Genomic DNA, 22319 nt, shown 5'->3' with positions numbered 1-22319 from the left:
TCAATAATGGCGCGCAAATGTCATCCATTGAAAATGCAAAAGAAAATTACAAATTGTATTAAGATTGTTTATTTAATAATTCATTCTAATATTTTGAAAATTTTATATTAAAGAAACGTAAAAATAAAATTGTAAAACCTACTTTTATTTTTAATTCCCACTATGTATGATATTATAATGTTATAAAAGAGAACATCTTTGGCTAGGCCGTGTACGTGTTAGCTTGGCAACACAGGCCAAATCAACAAGCGGCCGTGCTTCATTCGCTTTTTTGCAAAAATCGTAAAACTAGGACTTTTTAAATTGTTTTTCAACTTTCTGATGACTTTTATTGCTATATATATCTAATATTATTCTTGTGATTGGTGACTGTAGTCTCACGTATGGAAATCCATATATTGTGTTCAAGTGACAGATGTTTCTCTACTAAAACGCGCCAGTTTTTAATCAATTAAAGTGAAATTGTTACTGAAAAATGGAGGATACCAGTGAAAAGGTCGTTGATAGTCAATCAGCAACAGGAGAACCAGGTCAGTATAATAGTTTTTTATATATTGGCTTGTAGTTTTTCGGTGTAGTTTATGTAAACCGACAAAGTTGACTAGTATGTCATGTTACATTGACATACTAAATTTTTCTTTTTTCTTCATATTTCTTAATGAAAATATTATATATAATAGTATATCTCTGTTATCCGAGTAAAATTTTTGTTGCTATTTTATTTCAACGTTAATCTTTACATATTTTTCTGATCTATCGCGTACGAAGAATAACATGTCAGATGCGTGTTAATTTTGTCGGGTTATAATCAATCCAAATATCAATAACTTCACGAAATCGACATGGAGTACAAAATGTCTATCGAACTAGTCGTAACATGTTCATAGTAAATCTATCTAATACGCATGCTTATAACCGGTTATATAATATTAGGATAGATTTTTTTTTTTACTTGGGCATTAAATGCATGCATGGCACATTGTATTACGTTCCTTATTGTCAAAGAATAAGGTGTATTGTTTTCATCATTAAATTCTAGGTTATAGTAAAGATGTTATGATTACTGTTATGGTTGTAAAAAAAATAACCATAATTCTAGTATTTTATATTCATTTAAAATAACTATCAAGCCAGATTAAAATTGATTGAAAGCTTATTGCTAAAATTTTAGAAGAAATGAAAATCACTTGTCGCTTGTGGTATTTTTTGGATGTTTATAGTTGTTGTATCTATAAACATATCCCTAAAAATGTGTATATGTAATTTTTTTTCCTGCAAAAATGTATATTTGTATTCATGTATGGATTTAATTGAAAATGTAGCTACTGCTAGCTTGCGTTAGAGCCAGTGCTCTTGGGCAGCACCGAGTATAGACTTAGCAATGTGCTTGCGATGCTTCTGATGGTGTATTCATCTATATTTCCCTCAGGTGAACTGTACCTGTTGAAACATGTCTTAGTATAATATATATTATATTTATAGCCTACAGTAAGGCATTTTATATGTTAAATCATAATAAATTAATAGAAAGTCTAAAGGACAATAGTATTAGAGGGCCTTTACTATCTTGGTGCAGAGACTACCTCACTGATAGGAAATATGCAATAAAGGCTGGAGATGTTTTGAGCAAAAATGTCAATTTTACTATAGTAACGCTACAAGCCTCATTAATAGGTTCCTTACACTATATACCTTATGTAAATAGTCTAGCCAATATCATTACGCATTCCGAAATCTACCAGTATACAGATGATATACTACAGACGATACCTGTTTATGAGCAACGGGCAAAATATCAACAAAACTGGTCGCATTTTACAAGAAGAACTTAATATAGTAACCAAATGGTCTCACGACAAATATTTGCTACAATATGATATTTCAGCTTGTAACATCCTACTGCTGAGCATAGGACTCTATCTACATGTAGAAGAAGGGTTGGAGTTTAATTCACCACACAGCTGCCATGCGGGTTGGCCAATATTAAATCTACCATCTTTTAGTTGCGTCCTCTCACAGCAGGGTCATTGAAGCCATCATCTTGTGGTAGTTTAACGAGCAACTGTTCACAGTATTTTGGCAGACAGGTTAGGTTTCCTCGGCTGCTCTGGGTCGTTAATGTCCTCAAATTTTTATTTATTTATTCTTAATGTACACTAAAATACAGACACATATAAAGAAAGATACAATACAAGATATACAAAGGCGATCTTATCGCTAAATAGCGATTTCTTCATAACATATATACAGACACAGTAGCAGCGGTTAGAAGTGTGCACAAATTAAGGAGGGAAAATCAATAATAAATAGATAAAAACATAGTAGAGATCAAAGCGTTCACTCTCTTGAATAACAACAGCATAACCATACTTCTGAATCATGAATAACTTTCCAGAGACTTTTCAAACGCAAGCCTATCATTGTATAAAAAAAAGAGGCTTTCAAAAGGAATGGTAGTCTTGCGGGATTAAAAAGTACATTCTTAACCCTAGAAAGATTATTCTTCTTCTTCTTCCGCATAGCGTCAGTGCAAAAAGAGGAAGAAGTTCTTCAACTTATTTACTGAGGTCTCAGACTCAGTGTTAGACGAATAGCAGTGATGCTGCATTTGTCAAAATGGGTTGTGTGGCAACGGGAGGGCATGCATCAGTACCATTTCCGTCGCGTGCAAGATATTCGAGAGCCAGACTATGCTGTGCGAGCCACTTTTTGGCTTACACATGGCTCAACGGCTGTGTGCGACGTCAACCGACATTTTGTAAAAAAAAAACATGTGAACCGACGAGGCGACTTTTACAAGAGCTGGTATTATAAATCATAGAAACCAGCATTTGTGGATGCAAGAAAATCCACATGCAGTAAGGCCCGGTAAATTTCAACATGTATATTCAATATATGTGTGGGCTATGATGGTGTGGGCGGCTATGATTGACGAAAAATTAATTGGACCAATTGAATTATCAAATACAATGAGTGACCCAAGATTTTTAGATTTTCTAAGGAACACATTTAGAGAAATTATGGAGGAATTACCAGTGATCAACTGAAGGCACATGTGGCTACAGTTGGACGGTGCACCAGCTCATTACGCACGTGCTGTGAGAGCTTTTCTTAATGAAAATTATTCACCATGGATAGGACGTGGTGGAACCGTAGCTTGGGTACCTCGCTCTCCGGATCCGACAACTCTGGATTATTTTTTATGAGGATGGATGAAGCAGAGGGTTTATGTCACAGTCCCAAATAGCAGACAAGAACTGCTCGACAAAATAATGACGATTGCGGATGACATAAGCCTTAATCCTCACACACCAAGTGGCTGTAAGGTCAGTGGCCTGTCTTCAGAATAGAGGCGGATATTTTTAACAGTTATTTAACTAATACTATAGTATTTAATGTTAGTAATAATTAAAAGTTTCTTAAAAGTTACATTGTATCTTTATTTAATCCATAATTATATTTTTATTTAATTGATAATTAATAGTGCTTATACATAACCCCAAAAGGGTCATATTCAAACAGCACTAACTCTCGAGTTATGCAATTAGGAACAATAATTTTTTATGTCAATTTGTAAGTAACATCCTTAAGTATTAGGACAGCATTAAAAAATTTAGTATCAATGTGCTAGTTTTTGAAGTATGTTAAGAAAAATAAACAAACTACCAATTTTTTTTACTTAAACTAGCATTGTAAATTTTTTAAGATTTTTTGTAGTGAAAACTTACATGATATTTATTTTTATTTCGCAGATGCTATTTTTAAGTTTTAAATAACATTTTTTTTACATCTCTAGGACCTTTCTGTCCAGAGAAATCTGCATCTTGTGTCAGAGGTAAGGAAGAAGAAATAGAAGAATAGAGGTAGAATTAAAAAAATAAATGGCGGCTATTCCGACAGAAGGGGGGTAAAACCCTATATGTGGTTGTTTTTGTCGATAAAATTAGGTACATTTTGTAACCTTAAATTATTGCTAAGTCGTGACCGGACAGACTGTATATCGATATATTTTTTTTAAGTATTGTATTAAATTAAGAATCTTTTTGTTTTTACAGGGATTAGTATACCAACAGCATCCAACACCAGTCCTGCAAAAATTCAGGACACATCTCAGAACCTCTTTCCGGAAAGTCCAGTTTATGAACCAGATGTGGATCTTATGGTTACTGAAGGAAACACTGAGGTTTGTTTGCTGTTATATTGAAAAATATTGCTGGTGGCTAGCATTGTAAGATATATGATATGATATTTTTGTCATCAGGTCGATAGTACTACAGTGGAAACAGAAACTAAAGGTAATTTTATTTATTTTATATATATTGAGGTAGTAGCAGTAATAATCTTGCTCAAAATTTAAAGCAGTCCGATTTGGGTACTTCCCACAGAAAGTCAGCCAACTAATGCTGCTCTTAAGTAGTGGTGTGTTTCTGTGGTCAGTAAGGTGACCAGAGATCCTGGAGAGGGTAAAGGGTTGGCAAAGCGTTTGCAATGCTCTTTGTGTTACAGGCGTTCATAGACTATGGTTTTCGATCCATCAGGTGGACGCCACCATAACAAAGTACACAAATAAAACTTTACATGTACGTGTTGTACCTTAAAACATGCAAGCGATTGTAGGTATTTTCTTAGTAACTCTAAAGGTTAAAAAAATTAGGATTTAATATATACATGATCATTTGCAGATGATCATCTAATCAGTCATGTCAAAAGAAAGCTATCCGAAGACGCCTCTGATAGTAGCGCGAAAATTCTAAAACTCAGTTCAGATAATGAAGAAGGTACGGTTTCAACTCAATCTTTGGACGATGAAGTATCCCAGATTACGAGTGTAGCGAAAAGAAAACTAGATGATGAATTGCCAGCCAAATCTCGCGTACGTACGCCTGTGCGCTCAAGTCCAAGAAAACTTACTAAAAGAAGCAATAGTGCCGAACTTACTCCAAAAACGCCAAAGACCAAATCAAGATCAGCAAGTGTTGATATAACAAAAGGGCGAAAAACGCCACGGAAAATGCAATTTGATCTAAAAAGCGAGAAGATAGTTGAAGATATCAAAAATTCGGATAGCTCAAGTCGTCCCAGTGTTGAATTTGTTGCAGAAATTCTGCCTAAAGTTCCTGATACTATTGTGGAAGAAGAAAATCCCACTGATAATCTTAATGATTCGCAAAACTTTCAGCTGGTTCTATCACCGTCTCCAGAAGAGTCTATCTGTGAAGACAAAACTAAGGACACAGAAAATAATAGTGAACCTGTAATTGTAAAAGAGAGTGCAGTAACCTCAACTGTTGATAAAATCGATGAAATTAAACCTGAAGCGTCTACTTATTCGGATGTAAGCAATTTATCCCAATCTGTTTCAAAAGAGGACATTAAAGACAAAAATACAGATCAAGAAAGCACAGACAGCGTTTGTTCTGTCGTCCTAGATAGCCCTGAGCATATACCAAGTGTTACTTCAAAGCTTATTTCTAAATTATCCAATGGAAATTCTTCAACACCATCTGAATTGATTGATACCAAACACGCTAACGAAGATAGTACTCCAGACATGACAAAGTTGAATAGTAACAAAGACAAAGGGAACAAAAATGAGTCTTTTAGAGTCAGTAACACGACAACACCTTCGACAATTTCACCTTTACAAAATGGCCATTCCCTGCCAATCAATACGCCCCAAATACCTGTTTTTGATGTTCACGTAAGCCATAATGAGGACTGCGAGTTTTTATCCCTTTACGTAGTAAGAACTGATAACGACGTTGGTATCGATATGTGCAAGGAATATCAGAGGATTTCGAAGCGTTTTACGATCGATCCATACTTAGGCGATGTGTCGGTCAATACTTCACCTTCAAGCGTGACTAGTGTTGGAATGATCAACTTACCAAACAGAACGTCATTCGTTTCAACAGTTAGCTCGACATCGACATCTAGTAACCGAACTAGTGATGGGGCGTTTGTTGTACCACAGCCTCCAAGAAAATTTGTTTCAAACCCGTCAACCACCGTAAAAGGCTATGACGCGTTAATGAAAAAACTTCAGGATATATTTTCTCATATTCGAGACGCATCAGTTTCCGATATAAATCGATCTTTGAATGATGATAAAATATCGGTCGGAATTCAGGCGTCGTTATCTGAAACAGGGCTAAGTAACGGTAACGCAAGTCCTGAAGAAGTTAATAAGTGCGATAAAGCAACACCAAAGAGCTCTCTTAAAAAGACCAGAGTGAGAGGTCGAAGACCCATCGTTGGTAAAACTAAACGTGCATTATTACCAACGCAACATGAAGAGGCAGAGTACATGCATGGAATGAATTCCCCAGAAATGATCCCCACAAACGGAGACAGTGGGAAAACTTCACCTGTAAAATCTCCAAAGGAAGAAAAACCTCTATCTGCTTTAGTTGGAACACCAAAATCAGTGACCAAATTGAAGCAAAAACGGCGTCCTACATCCCCAAGACCGGCTACGCCTGTTGAAAAAGTACTTGTTAAACCCGAATACCCAGGTTTTGCTCCGGATACAGTTGTATTAGCTAAGTGGGTCGATAAGCGTTACTATTCAGGGAAAGTTCTAGAAATAACGGAACCAAATAAGTATCTGATCAAGTTTGATGATGGTCAGAGCAAAGTTCTTTTGGATGATTTTATTATATTTGGGGATATGAAACAGTTACCGTTACAAGGTCAGTCTGTGTATGCTATGGTTGATGAGGAACAGAACTATGAACCAGGTTTAGTTCTCGGAGTGGAAGAAAACGACAATGGTACTGTGACATACCGATGCACTACGGATGGGTAAGTTTATTTCTATCTGATTTTGTAACTAAATTAGTATACATAAACAATATAATTGTAGTGCTTAGTGGTACAAAAAAAATGTGAATGTAATTCTTAAATTATTAATTCCAGACTCACTTCAATCTATTTTACAATAAAAAATAGTTACTTTTTCAGTGTTAGACCTTGAACAATAAATAATTATTTTTACCACTATTTCACTTCAAACTGTACATCTTAATTTCTGCTTTGAAATGTAAAGCTTATCCTTGATGTTTCCTTATTGAACAGAAACACTTGTTACTCCGATGATTTGCTTTACTAACACTAACCAAAATTATAAATTTAGATACTGCTCACATACTTTTTTTAATTAATATAAACACACTAATAATATATTAAAATATCCACAGAGATACAATAGTGATGGTGACGGCCAGTGAGTTGTACCTGACGGAAGACCAAGCGAGGTCCCTCAAGGAGTCAGGTCGCTCCCGATCCCCATCAGCCCCCACTACTCCCAGACGACGACACAACAGGGAGTTAGACCTCGATAATATTATACAGGTTGGAATATATAATAGGGTATTTCACCATGTTCGAAAAAGTACTTCAAAATGTTGATTTTCTAATAAAAAGCCACAAAAAAAATATATTTCGGCAAAATAAACACCCTTTCATGCCATAAAATTAAATTACATTTTAAACCTTTTTTGTTTCCGCGAAAACGCTATCAACCCTTTGGTGACGTAATATTGTTAGCAACAAAAGTCGTGTATGACGTATGTAAGACCGAACTCGTTCAATACGTCAAAAGTTCAATACCTTATACATATATATAACCTGTGTCGTTCAACGTTAACAGCTACAAATATTTGGTGTTTTTGTGTAAAATAATGAATTACAGTAGCACAGTAGTCCTTGGTGTGTAGTGTCTAGCTGTACAAATACTAGCATTAAAAAAACTATTAAGTCTTAATTTGGCAGTAACATAAGGAATAAAACATAACCTAACACTTTCTAACATTATTTTTCAAATTAAGTATACCTAGATTTAAAAAAAAAAAAAAAAAAACAGTATAATATAACAAGTAATACTTACAAAGATGTTTTAACTCGGTTAATAAACTCAATCACACAAACACACTCGAACAAAAAAGTTGAAATTGATATTTAAAGAAAGTTTTAGAATTTTTCATTAAATTTTTTTTTTTTAAATATAATTTCAGGGTCCTCGCAGTGCACGTAGTCGAGATAAGGGCAACTCGAGCGCTAGGAAACGATTAGCTTCGCCAAAGAGTCCTAAAGCATCCACCTCAGGTTTGTATAACTTTGTTAAACTTGTTATTTGTAAATGTAAAGCTTAGTATATTTGTTTGGAAAATAATTTAATTTTAACTGAGGTACTATGGAGCAGCCCGACTGGGGTAGTACCTCGACCTTACAGAAGATCACAGCAAAATAATGCTGTTTTCAAGCAGTATTGTGTTCCTGTTGGTGAGTAAGGTGACCAGAGCTCCTGGGGGGATTGGGGATTGGGTCGGCAACGCGCTTACGATGCTTCTAGTGTTGCAGGTGTCTATAAGCTATGGTAATCGCTTACCATCAGGTGAGCCGTACGCTTGTTTGCGCCTTGTTTGCCGACCTAGTGACAAAAAAAAAACAGTTTACAGCCTTCAGTTTGGATCTAGAAATACAACAATACTATCATATGACACCTAATCTGTATGGTTTATACAAAAGTTTATCTGAAAACAACAGTCAATTGCTCTGACCACTATCATTAAAATGTACTAAACGTTTCGTTTAAGATGTTTATTACTGTTTAAAGAAACAGTAATAAACATCTTAAAGGAAAATTTTCCAAATACCTAATAGGGCCATCCTTAAATTATGTCACACGTTAAGGAAGGGTAGGGGGACGACGAAGTGTGACAAGGGGTGGGGGGGAGGTCAAAAATTTTGTGACATCATATTTCAAAATATGATATACATATAAAATTGTTAGTAAAATGGAAATAAAAATGATATCAAAACAGATGTATTTTTTATAATTTAATAAATAAGAATTTATGCATGTTAAATTTCAAAATATGCGACATCACACTAGGTAAGTCTCATAAATGTGACCATCTATGTCAAGCACAGGGATCCAATAATCTTCAAATTCGTGTGACGTTATTTATGGATTACCGCATATTAGATGAATTAATATTGTATTGATTCCAGGTCTGAAGACGAAAAGCACACCAGTCAGTCGTAAACGTCTAGCAAGTGAGAGCAGTGAATTGAGTGAAAGCAGTAACTCTGCTCCTCCAGTTAGATTGGAAGAGGTAGCCGGAGTCGAGCCTGAAGTTCAGAGGACACCGAGAAAGATTGATGGGGTTAAAGGTACCGTTTAATATACTTTTATAGGAATTTACTTGAATTTTAGGATCTGTTTCACTAGCTGTCGATAAGGTTTATCCTGCACATAAGTTACGAATAGACTTTAACAGCAAGCTGTAAAATAAGACATAATGGCCTTTTCACTTTAATTAATAAACTATAACTGTTAGATTTACAATTGCAATTGAAATATGCTATAAAGATAGTAGAATTATATGTTTAAATAATATATTAAAAACCTTTATCTGTTGAATACTGTCATCTATCAAACTGCGTTATCCATAAACAATGAAAAGGGCCCCAAGTCTATTTTTGTTAAGAAAATAGTGATTCATTTGGCCAATTAAAACATACTAAATGAGAATGCAATGAAACTAAATGAGAGAGATTAGAATGGAATAGGTTGGAGGAGGCCTTTGTCGATTGGCAAACGGACTTACAGAAAATTAAAAAACGTCATATGTGTGAATAATTTTAACATAATTGTAAATTTAATGTCCGAATAAAGGCTTTTTTATTTTTATTTTTATTTTAAATGAGAATGCCTGTCTGAATTGCTGTTAACAGTAAATTTGAACACAGCATTCTCATTTACTAAGATTCAATTGGTCAAGAGACAGCTAAATTATGTAAATTGGAATACCTCTATGTGTGGTTCACTTCAACTAGTTATTTTAAACACAACGTTCCAACTACAGTTTAATTAGTCAAAGGACTGAGCAACGTAATAATATTAAATTGTATAGTAGCGATCTAAAAGTTAATTAATATGAGATAAAAAAAAAATTTTTTCTTACAGCTGGTCCCTTACAACTTAAAGGTGCTGCTAAACAAAATATAGGCAAGAAAAACTCAAAACTGACTAAATTTGAGAATGACGAAGACACAGTATCAACATTGGGACCGATACCTAATCCGGATAGTAAATTGTTTGCGGGACTCTGTTTCTTACTGACTTGCACTGAACCACCAAAGCCATCTCAATCACAATCCGAGAAGGTAAAATAAAAACAATAAATATACTTTTACTACTACTCGGTTTTTACTTTTACTAGGTTTTATGATACAACAATATGAGATGATATAATTAAAAATGATCTTGTTTCTAGTCATCAATTTTTATACTTAAGGGGATCCCAGAAAAATTCGGCCGTTTTCATGTGCTATAAAGTATACGTTAAAGTTACGTTAAAAATATCAAATAAATATATGTTGTAACTCGGATTCAGTTTATTAATGTGACTGTAAGATAATTGTATAAAATTCTCTAAATAAAGAGAAATAATTGTTTACCTGGACCTCCTTTCGCGTACAAAAATCGTATAGGCTTTCTAATTTTACTACTTACAATAGTGAATATTTTTTTTATTAATTAAGAATCCTGTACTTAATATTTCTACAGAAGGGTTTTTTATTAAGTGCAGTATTTTATTAGAAAATCGTAAAAATATAATTTTTGGTTATTTGCCGGGCGACAGGCGGCCCGCGGCAGACGTCCAGAGGCCTTTGTACGGGGAACTTGTGTCGCTCGTCATCGCACGCTGCTCTTGCTTACGCGCAAATCTATTTACTTTTTTTAATCCAAGATAGGCATCAAAATGTAACAGGTAGACAGACTTACTGTTGAATTTTGCAATTGTATTTACTTCAAATAAAAAAATAATTTAAATTAATAATTTTGAGCTGTGTAAATGTAAAGCTGCTTAGTTTGTGGTCTAAGATCCGAACCTAAAGTCGATCTTCACCGAGCCGATAATAGAATAAAATATAAATTTAGTATGTCTATACAAATAAAATTGGAGCGGCTGTTTTTAATATTAAAATAACCGCTTTTTACTAAATTCATATGGATGTATACACGATACATACACAAAAATAGCATTTTGAGAATTTTTGTCTGTCTGTATGTCTGTTTGTTCCACCTAATCTCAGAAACGGCTAGATCGATTCTGACGGGACTTTCACTGGCAGATAGCTGATAGAGTAAGGAGTAACTTAGGCTACTTTTATTTTAGAAATTTATTTAATAACTGCGAACTGAACAACAAGTAACAACTAGTAATTAATATAATGTTATAGCCTAAATGATCGACACGACAAGACGACATTAAATAATAATTATGGATGATCACAACTTGTACGCAAGCTCTTGGTCTAGGAAACGGATCAATCGCATGTCCTAAGTAGTACAAGCTAGAGCCGGTAGATGGCCGAGTTTAATAACCTTTACGTAATACTGATCAGGTGAAGTGCGGGTGGGTGGGGTGTGGCAAAGTCTAAATGCTCAAGGTCATTGAGAAGGGGGAGCCTCTTAAATATTTGTTATATACACATTATTCAAAATTTATTAAAGATTATACTTATGTATAAAAATAATCATAAATAATCGACGTGTAAGTACGTGTATCCACACACCAAATCGATTTTTTTTTGTTAGTTTTTGTCAGGAAAGTACAAACATATACAATAAATTATAAAAAAAATAAACTAAGTATTGAGTAGTTTGAGTAATGATTAAATAAAATATTTCTATTTCTTTAAATAAATAACAAATTACAGCAATGTCAAGAAACACGTCATTATTCATCGGAGGAAGATGGAGAGACAACGTCAACGATGGTCGGTACTGATACTGAGGATTTGGAGTTTTGTGACAGACCGTTTAATAAGGAAAGACTCAAGGAACAATTAGAGGCGGGTGGTGGTACTGTGTATAGGTATGGATTATATAAATATTTATAACTGTTATATATTAGTTATAAGCTAAATTGGTTCCATAATAAATGTATTATTTTTTCAATATATTTTTAAAAAAGCTTCAATTGATACCAGACTTGACTGACAGCTCAAATGCTGAATTTGTGTATAAAACTTAATTTAGTGTTTGGTGGTAAATAAAAAACTTGCTAAGACAGTGTAGGCTGTATAATATATACATATGAGAAATGCTGAGATAAATATTATATACTAGGTGAACTAGGTTAAGTGGTTCACCTTTTATGAATACCTACAGCAGGCAGTGTAGCATGAATGATTGACTGTCATTCTCATCTTTGTAGGTGAAAAGGTGATGATGTCCTAGTGCGAAGTTTTTCCATACTATCACAGTACTTAACAATATTCAATATAAATAAATTCTCTCTTAACCTTAAATACTTAAGTATATTATATTAAATACTTAAATACTTAAGTTTATTATACTTCAATTTACATTGACGAGTATAGAACAATACACACTATTGGAGATAACTCAAAAACTAATTCTTAGATCGCACTCTAATTTCTTCTTCTTCTTTTAAATTCTAGCTTCCTCTAGAATTTGCCAACATCAGAGTGATTGAATTTGTTTGTTATTATAAAATTGACTCTACTAAATATGATGGTTTTGTGAGATTAGAAAATTTATGTCAGCGAAAGAGATTAGTTTAAAAATAATAAGATCTAATTTAAAAAGTACCATATGACAAGCACTAGGTTTTATATAAAAAAAGAATAATTAAAATTGGTACGCAATAAAATAATCAGCTAAATGGAAAACCTCCCTTATTTCTAGTCGGGTAATACTGATTCATGCAATCAACTGATGATGCAATATTAATATAATAAAATATAAAATTATCTTTTCAGTCATTTCGATGACCTACCCAAGAACAAATATAGCGTTTGTAAGCTCATAGCTCCCAGGCCGTGTCTAACAGCAAAATACATACAATGCTTAGCCAGCGATATTAAGGCAGTATCTCACGCTTGGATTATAATGAGCTGTATTAAAAACCGATTACTTGATGTGGACGCTTTCATTCTACCCTCGGGTTGGTCGATAATGAAAAAGTGTTTTGTCAATTGGGTATGTATTATTTGTTTTATTTATAAATTTGTATGGGTAGTATCATTTTTGCATAAGCGCTTATTATATTAAAGCTCTTGACTTCTTTACCTATAATAAAATTTTAACTGCTGTATGTACCTGTACATAGGAGATATTTGAGAAAAAAAATGTATGAAAGGTCTTCGTGGGGCAAAAAGAACTAAATTATTTTTAGAATTTTTATCTGTGAATTTCCATACATTATGGAAAAACTACTGAATAAAATTGTATACTTCTAAACTATAAAATGTGTGTAGTTGAAATAATCTTTAACCTTTTCTAAGTTTTTAAAATTATTTCTTAAGTTCATTAAATTTTTATTCTTAAAAACTTTCTACATAGTATATAAAACTTAAAAAAAAACTCTGCTACTATTCGTTTAGCCGTTCTTGAATTTATCGCTTAACAAATCATAATTTTTATATTGAAAATAACATGAAATTAATTATGCAACAATTGATTACAGATCCCACCATCAGGCAAACGTAACGCAACGTTCTTTAAAGATAAAACAATACTACTATGCGGTGATCAAGATACATTTGTAAAATTTTGGGAGCGAGTTTGTACCCTTGCCGGAGCCAACACAAGAGTGGTCAATGAAGAAAATCTAAACATGTCTGGAGCTGTTTGTTTAGTAACTGAATGGGATTGTCCACACGAAATACAAAATAAAGCAAATCAAGATAATATACCACTGGTTTCGACGACTTGGGTCGTCCAATGCTTGATTGAAGCTAAAGTTATCCCACCGACCAGCCACGATAAGTTTTCATTTATGTATGCGGAGCCAGAATGATCCTGGGACTTCAAAAAAGTGCTCATTATACGTGAATTTTGACACATAGTGAGTGTTGCGATAGAACGCTGTGTAGTGTTAAGTGATAAAACTCTTGTTATAGCTTAGTTGAAACTATTTTTGTTATCACTGGCAGAAAGAATTAGGTTACCATTCCTAAATTACATCACACATGGGGGTAGAGGGTCGACGAAGTATGAAATTGTGTGAAAAGGGGTACAAAAATTTTTTAACCTCAAATTTCCAAATAGAATATGACTGATTGTAAGTATTAATACACGTAATTATCTCTATATCTGGTAACAATTAACTTAAAAAATTAAAGTTTAAAATGGTTTTTGTTGGCAAGTTGACACTCACTGTACTAGTGTTAGGAGCCGACCTTTTATTTCAATGTTCATACATCTGTTCAATTGACGTTGATTTTATTGAATAATAATTTAAATGGAAATTTAAATATTGGTCGAAACTGATGTAATTATGGATAAAATTAAAAAATATGTGATGTCACACTAGTGGTCTCATAAATGTGACTAACTGTGACAAGAAAGGAGAAAAGGTCAAAGATTGTGAAATAATTTATGGATGGCACCTTAGTGTTTTTGTGACAGAAGTTGTGTTTTGTTACAATTATTAGTGATTCTGTTGGTTTTTTTTTTTTTATTTCAATTTAACGTTTAATATATTTTTGTTTTTTTTTAATGTAATTATGGTGTTTATAAGTATTGATTGTGAAAGATGGACTACTGAAAAAAATGTAAAATTGTGTCTGCTATAGCAACAAATACGGCTAGACTAAGATAATTATGACTTAATATAAAAAACAACTCTACTATTTATCTTTCTTTAAAATTTACAAGACTTGTAACTATATTATTAGTAAAAATGTTATTCTTCTAAAATATTTTGTCTCTTTCAAAAATCAATAAATAAATATGATAGAATGAGACAAAAATATGCCTAATTCTTAATGTTAATTAGAATTGAAAACTTTGTATGTGTGTAATTTATGTGTTGTTAAGACAAAAGTTTTCTTATATCAAAGAATTTAATGTGCGAATTAGTATATTAAAATGTAGTATGTGACAAAGACGGTATTTAGGTGTTATAGTATAAGAGTCTTTACTTGGCTGTAAATGGAAGAATTAACGCTTTCAAAACATACAATAAACAAAACCATGTCATTTAAGGAGTAAAAGTGTATATATTCAATTTTTTTGTTACTCTCTTAAATATTTATACAAGAAAATGGAAGAAAAATGAATATAATACAAATGAAGTAATCTACAAAAAGATTATATCGAAATATTCTTTAATTCATTACACATAAAATTACACATAGTATTTGCAGCTAATTATAAAAAAAAAAGGTATTAAACAATTTATTTGACAAATATAAATGTTTGTATGGTAACTAAATTTGTAAATGGTCTCATTTAGGTGTAAATAGACATAGTGGAAATTAGATTAAGGAATAGAATTACAGATCGGTTCAGACTTTTTTTATACATTTTATTTGATATTCTTTTTATGAAATAGCTTTTTATACTTTGCCATACTTTAGTAGGATGAAAAAATATGAATATTGAAGGACACAGATTTTTCTATATATAATGCTTACATAAGTCAGGCTAAGTGTTTTTTACTTTTTAAATATCTGTTCTAAAAAATTTCTCAATGATTTTTTTTTTCTCTTATTATAATGTAATATGCAAAAAATTGTTTTGATTACTGCTACGTTAGAAAAACATGAAAAAAGGCTGATTTTTTTTTTTTTTTTTTTTTTTTGTAGCTCGATCTAAAAAATATTATCAATTAATTTTTGTATGTGAATATTGACTTTTTTCCAGCAATTAAAGTTAACTAATCACTTAATAAAACTATTGTTTTGTACAAACGGATTAACTTTGTTTTTAAACGATAGGTTTGAAATTGAAATGAAGCTAGGTTTTTGTTCACATAAAGGACTGATCGTTATCTGATTTCAAAATACGAATGTTTTTGCATGTTTTCGTTTTGTGTCTATATTATTTGACGTTTCTGGACTGACTTCAATAAAAAAATTCTTTTTTTTTTTAAGTGGTTAAATTTTTAATTAGATATAATATAAATATTGTGACCTAATGACAATTGTCTGTATATTAGTATTGGGTAAGGGTTTTATTCAAGAAAAAATTCTTACATTGTTGACTGATAGATAACAACAAATATTGTATGTTTTACTGAAAAGGTTATATGGACCTGTTAGGTAAAACAATACTGCTAGTCAATGCATTCTAAACCTAAATAAAATGACCTAAGTGTGTTCCATATTATATTCCAAAACTTAAAATTAATCTAGTGATTTTCAAAATTAACTTAAAGTGATACATATTTTTATTAATTGTCAGTATTCGTTTCTCGATGCTTATATAATAATGCAAGTAAGTTTTGATATATCAATGGTATAATAAAAATCTGTGTCTCCTGTGACAAATGGTAAATATAGTCGAAGAAAAATCATTTTACAGGAGAGAAAACACGCTTTCAAAAAATTCTTGTTTGTAAACTAAGTGGGCTAGGTTCAAATCTTCTTTTGTAGAATAAAACATTCTCTTTCAATGTACATTAATTTATTTTTTTTTTTTTTTTTTTGGTAAATATTTAATTTTAAAGGTAGTTTCCAAAGAAAAAGTTGTATCTTTTTTCACAATTATTAAGTTAAATATTTAGTTAATTAGACCAAAAACTTTGTCATTTTTTTTTTCTAACATTACCAACTTAAAATCACAAAAAGTGTATAACTCAAGTTACATAACTCAGCACAGGAGGCACAGAATTATAATTAACAAATATGTGGTTTTTCTCAAATTTCTACCATTGTCGGGTTGTTTGATTGAAATGGAAAATTAATTGTGATTTCAGAGCTAAATATGGTACATCAATTTTTAGCAATATTAAGTTAAATAATTATTTATCGATCTGACAATGAACAAAGCCGCTTATAGAATTATAGTTTCTTGAAATGTATTTTTAAGTGTCTTTTTCAATATTGCAGTTTCTAATTTTTCTTTTTTCTTAATGTAAGTAATCTAAAAGTAAGTATTTTTGGTTAGGTACTTGAGTCAGACTTTCTAAGTTAGCTAAAGAATAAACAAAGACTGGCTTTAAATAATTATTATTTACCTACACACAATGATATGTACCGATAGCTTTTAAATAAACATGTAAAAAAAGGTGTATGTTGTTTAAAAATGTATTCATACTTTCTGGGAATAATTACTGCGAAGTATTATTAAATATCTTATAATTAAATAAATATTGTTGTAAACGATACCATTGATGTTAATGATAAGTACATTACTGTAAATTGATGTATTATGAAAATTAAAGAAAAACTAGCTGACCCCGCAAACGTTTCTTTGCCATATATGTTATTAACCTGCTTAATCCCCCCCCCCCTTATAACTTAGGGGTATGAAAAATAGATTTTTGCCGATTCTCAGACCTACTTGATATGCCCACAAAATTTTATGAAAATCGGTGGAGCCGTTTCAGAGGAGTTTAATGTTTAACACCATGACACGAGAATTTTATATATTAGATTATGTAACAAATACAGTATACATTTTTTAATTCAATTTTTAAATGGATTCTTGAAAAAATAAGCAGCTATACTCTGTTGTATATATATATATGATGATAAAACATACTAAATTTAGAGTAAGTTAATGGTTATCGTAATTAATTAGAAATGACTGTCGTAGTATTGAATGTTCAATTTTCTCTGTGACATGCGAGTATTGCTGTGAAGTTACGGCTATAAAATCATAAATTAATCAATATTCCTCCTGACTGTAAACAAAAATGTCCGTATTTGCGAAACTATTGTATTTCAGCGCTATCTGTCTAATGTACTCGCTCATACAGCTTTTTTAAAAGTTGCCGTATTGCAAATGTGTTCTTTTCAGGACTAAATTATTTCATTTTAGATAATTTTTTGTATATATTTTTGTGTTTTATCATAAGTATCTTTAAGAAACCAGGTAGACATTGACCTATGTAAAATATTTAATAAATTATGGAAAATATGTTGTCTTTTATTTGTTTAAATTTCATATAACAGCGCCATCTGTTTTTGAATACAGGTTATACTGTCTTCTCAGGCAATATAAATTAGCTTGTTATTAACGAGCAAAGTCAGAAGATGGCATAAATAAATATCTATTAAAGATTTCAGTCAGTCAGTTCTGCCTATTGCAGTCCACTTTGTATAAGCAAGTTACTTTACTCTTTGAGTCCACTGCTGGACATAGGCCTCCCCAAGTTCGCGCCAGGCATTTCTGCAATCCTCATAAGATTTACTAATGTTATTATGCCATTAAATTATTTTCATTTGGGTTTAAACATTCACTCAGTCACAAAAAAAAGCGAAAGTGATTGAATTTTCATTTAATCATTTTCATCGGATAATGAGCCAAAATCGTCAGATAAGCTATCGTCACCTGGATATATAATCATTTCATTTTCAATTATATTATCAATCTCTATCACGTCTCTGTCAACACTGTCTCTGTAACATTTTTTGAGTTATTTTGTTGCGTATTTAGGAGACGTTGCATACTTTTTCGCAACGCCATCAGATATCCAGAAACTACTTCGGTGAATATCGATCAAATGTTATATGGCCATATCTACTATAACGTAGTGAGCTGTGCACCTAGAGTAGCAGTTTATTCTTTATAAATAATTTTGACGATTCTAATTTTAATTGAAACCTAATGCTTGTCTTGTGGTCCTGTTTAAAATTGATCGAAATCTGACGTCCAATTTTTGAGTAATCATTGCTAACCCGTATTTATTTGACTATTTTTTTGTCTACCTGCGTCATGTTACTTGTCGATGTAATTGAAGTGGGTTTCTTTAAGTTTGCGAGCAAACACAATTATTTTCAGTAGAAATCACCACAGAATATTTAATTACTATTAAAATCGACTGATGCTAGTGAAATTTAGTAATTAGTTACAACACTATTTAAAAAAAATTGCGTGCGTACAAAGTACACATGTCAGAAATGAAACTTCTTTGGCAAACTAATTCAAAAAAAAACTAATTAAAAAAAAATTGTACGAACTATTTACTTTACATCTATCGTTAATTACATTTCGTATCTCAAATTTATTAATATGCTTTACTCTAAGTATCTATTATAATAAAAATTGAGTTTCATATGTAATGTAATCTATATATATTTTTTTTATGTTAAGGTAAATTACAAAAAACTTGCATTGAGAAAAAGTTATATTGTCAAAATTCTTTTAACAACATTTTATAAATATTTAATTTTAGCGTCATCTAGTTAAATTGCAATGTAATACTATCGATATAATGTAACTAACTACTTCTGTAGTTTTTATAGTACGCGCTAGGTGGCTCTACCTACCAAAAACAACATAGATTTTTTTTATTGTAATTAAAAGAAATTCAAAATATCACTATAGTTTCCGTAAACAGTTCAAAGTAGAGCGTCCTATTTATTTTTAAATTTAGAAATATAAAAACAAACAAAAACTAGTTGAAACACGCGGTGTTTCCAGGCGGTCACACATCCAAGTATGTAGCCATAGATTATATACACTTATATACTTGTAGTATGTAGCTACTGACCACCTACCCCACCCCAGCCTGCAAAATAATGATATTTGTAATAAAAAAAATACTAATTGATAGATTTTGAATTACTCAATTCAACTACGTTGCCCTTTTAAATTGCTCACCTCACATTATATAATTAAAAATCAAAATTAAAAAAAAAAATCAAATATTTTCAAACTCCTATATCTTTTGATGTATACAATATTTTAAATTGCTCAACGTGTTAAAACCCTGCTGAAGTTGCATTTATAATTGCTCAAGTACGGATTTGAACAGCTCCACTTTCCTTAATTTTTAAATATATATAAATTGTTTGAACAAATAAAATAATGATATTTGTAAAAAAAAAAATACTAATCGATACATTTTCAATAGCTCAATTCAACTACGTTATCCTTTTAAATTGCTCACCTCAAATTATTTAATTATAAATCAAAAAATCCTTGAAAAAATTAATTTATCAATATTTTCAAACTCCTATATCTTTTGATGTATACAATATTTTAAATTGCTCAACGTGTTAAAACCCTGCTCAAGTTGCATTTATATCAAGTTGCAGTTTTTTTTTTTACAAATATCATTATTTTATTTGTTCAAACTATTTATATTTATTTAAAAATTAAGGGAAGTGGATCTGTTCAAAACTGTACTTGAGCAATTATAAATGCAACTTGAGCAATTATTTAACACGTTGAGCAATTTAAAATATTGTATACATCAAAAGATATAGGAGTTTGAAAATATTGATAAAAGAATATTTTTCAACGACTTTTTTGATTTGTAATTAAATAATTAAAGGTGAGCAATTTAAAAGGACAACGTAGTTGAATTGAGCTATTGAAAATCTATCGATTAGTATCTTTTTTATTACGAATATCCGCAATTTTTTGGCTTCGCATCATTGTCTATGCGCATGCGCAGCGTACACCTGTCTTATGATATAAACGATAAATTTGTTCAAACAATTTATATTTATTTAAAAATTAAGGAAAGCGGAGCTGTTTAAAACTGTATTTGAGCAATTATAAATGTAACTTGAGCAGGGTTTTAACACGTTGAGCAATTTAAAATATTGTATACATCAAAAGATATAGGAGTTTGAAAATATTGATAAATGAATTTTTTCAACGACTTTTTTGATTTGTAATTAAATAATTAAAGGTGAGCAATTTAAAAGGACAACGTAGTTGAATTGAGCTATTGAAAATCTATCGATTAGTATCTTTTTTATTACAAATATCATTATTTTATTTGTTCAAACTATTTATATTTATTTAAAAATTAAGGGAAGTGGATCTGTTCCAAACTATACTTGAGCAATTATAAATGCAACTTGAGCAGTTTTTTAACGCTTTGAGCAATTTAAAATATTGTACACATCCAAAGATATAGGAGTTTGAAAATATTTGATTTTTTTTTTAAATTTTGATTTTTAATTATATAATTTGAGGTGAGCAATTTAAAAGGACAACGTAGTTGAATTGAGCAATTCAAAATCTATCAATTAGTATTTTTTTTATTACAAATATCATTATTTTGCAGGCTGGGGTGGGGTAGGTCTACTGACCGCGCGATCAGACGAGAACCAGTATATTCAACGTGCTATGGACGTTTAAAATTTGTGATGCCCACAAAAATTTTACCCCTCATGCGCCTAAAGAAGGTTCCCTTTAAAAAAAGACTTAAAACGTAACTGTTTATGAGACGTTTTGTAATAATTAGAAATTGCATGCTGCTATAAAGTAAGCACGAAAAGAATACTCTCTCAATAGGTATATTTTATCATATTATATAACGCGCCAAAATTTTTTTTTAAAATAATTCTATTGTTTCTTATAGTTTCGTACCAAGTTACGTTCTAGTAGGTAGGTAGGTATTTGTCAACAAAACGGGCCTATTATTTTGTGATGACTATAACTTAAACATTTTAATTTTACGAAATGTGAATGTTTTCATTACTTTTTGCTCGACAAAAATGTAAATACCGTCGTTTAGCACATTGAGTATTCACATATTAATACATATTACCATACAATCACATGAACGAAACACCTACCTACTAAATAATTTATCGTTGAAACAATACGCTGTGACCTAGGGGTGAGAATGATGACTTCTTACGAAAGTGTATCATTTAACCCTAGTTAAACGTAGGGCTGCTAAAGGTTACATATATAAAAGCAAATAATTTTCATTTGAAACACCAGTTATTAAGACTTTGCTGGCCGTCACTGGAGTTTTAAAGTTCTCGGTCATTTTCATTTTAGGAATTTAGCTTTGAATAGTGAGTGAGCTAGGAACGCGTTTACGGATGCCTGTTTAATGTGTACCTATGTGTATATAATGTCATGAAAAGTTGTTATGGAAAACCCATAAAATTAAAACCTAAGTTAATAAAAGTGTTAGATTTAAGATTAATTATAATTAGTGAGTATTAGGTTTGTGTAGTGATCTTTGAAAGCATAGTAGTTTACAATTGATACTGTGACGAGTGACTAGACGCGGCAGACACAGATAATAATAGAGGAATCATTATTAGCCACAATAGCCGTTGCAAATAAAGCCAAGAAATACAATTTATAAAATAAATCCTTATCATTAAATGAGTAGAAAACATTTAAATATTACCCTTGTTCAAGCCTCTTATAATATGTGACTAGCATCCTGCCCCAACTTCGCACGGGTGTTTAACAAAATTAAATTTTTAAATATTTTTTCCCCTATTATTTTTGAAAATATAATATAGCGTATGTTACCCGCGGACAGTGTAACTTCCCAACAGCGAAAGAATTTCCAAATCGGTTTAGAAGTTTCGGAGCCTATTCAATGCAAACAAACAAACAA

General features: G+C 31.4%; 1 protein-coding gene across 1 annotated transcript; it reads left to right on the top strand.

Moving 5' to 3' along the window:
• The first annotated feature begins 3130 nt into the window (after positions 1-3130).
• On the top strand, positions 3131-14010 carry LOC123658918. Its single transcript, XM_045594209.1, has 12 exons — positions 3131-3224; positions 3797-3835; positions 4056-4183; positions 4262-4295; positions 4683-6804; positions 7200-7353; positions 8016-8106; positions 9016-9177; positions 9974-10173; positions 11734-11891; positions 12802-13021; positions 13509-14010. The coding sequence occupies exons 1-12, from the start codon at positions 3131-3133 to the stop codon at positions 13839-13841; spliced, it is 3735 nt and encodes a 1244-aa protein (XP_045450165.1). The 3' UTR covers positions 13842-14010.
• Positions 14011-22319: the final 8309 nt, after the last annotated feature.

The sequence above is a fragment of the Melitaea cinxia genome, chromosome 13 (genome assembly GCF_905220565.1).
Source record: "Melitaea cinxia chromosome 13, ilMelCinx1.1, whole genome shotgun sequence".
NCBI lineage: Eukaryota > Metazoa > Arthropoda > Insecta > Lepidoptera > Nymphalidae > Melitaea > Melitaea cinxia.
The sequence above is the reverse complement of the archived record's forward strand: the minus strand, read 5'-3'. Positions and strand labels throughout refer to the sequence as shown.

Bases quoted from the DNA above. Each gene is read 5' to 3' on its own strand.
- LOC123658918 (XM_045594209.1), top strand. From the start codon at position 3,131: ATGGATAGGACGTGGTGGAACCGTAGCTTGGGTACCTCGCTCTCCGGA. The intron at 6,805-7,199 runs GTAAGTTTATTT...AAATATCCACAG, and splicing joins TACCGATGCACTACGGATGG to AGATACAATAGTGATGGTGA. The intron at 9,178-9,973 runs GTACCGTTTAAT...TTTTTCTTACAG, and splicing joins AAAGATTGATGGGGTTAAAG to CTGGTCCCTTACAACTTAAA.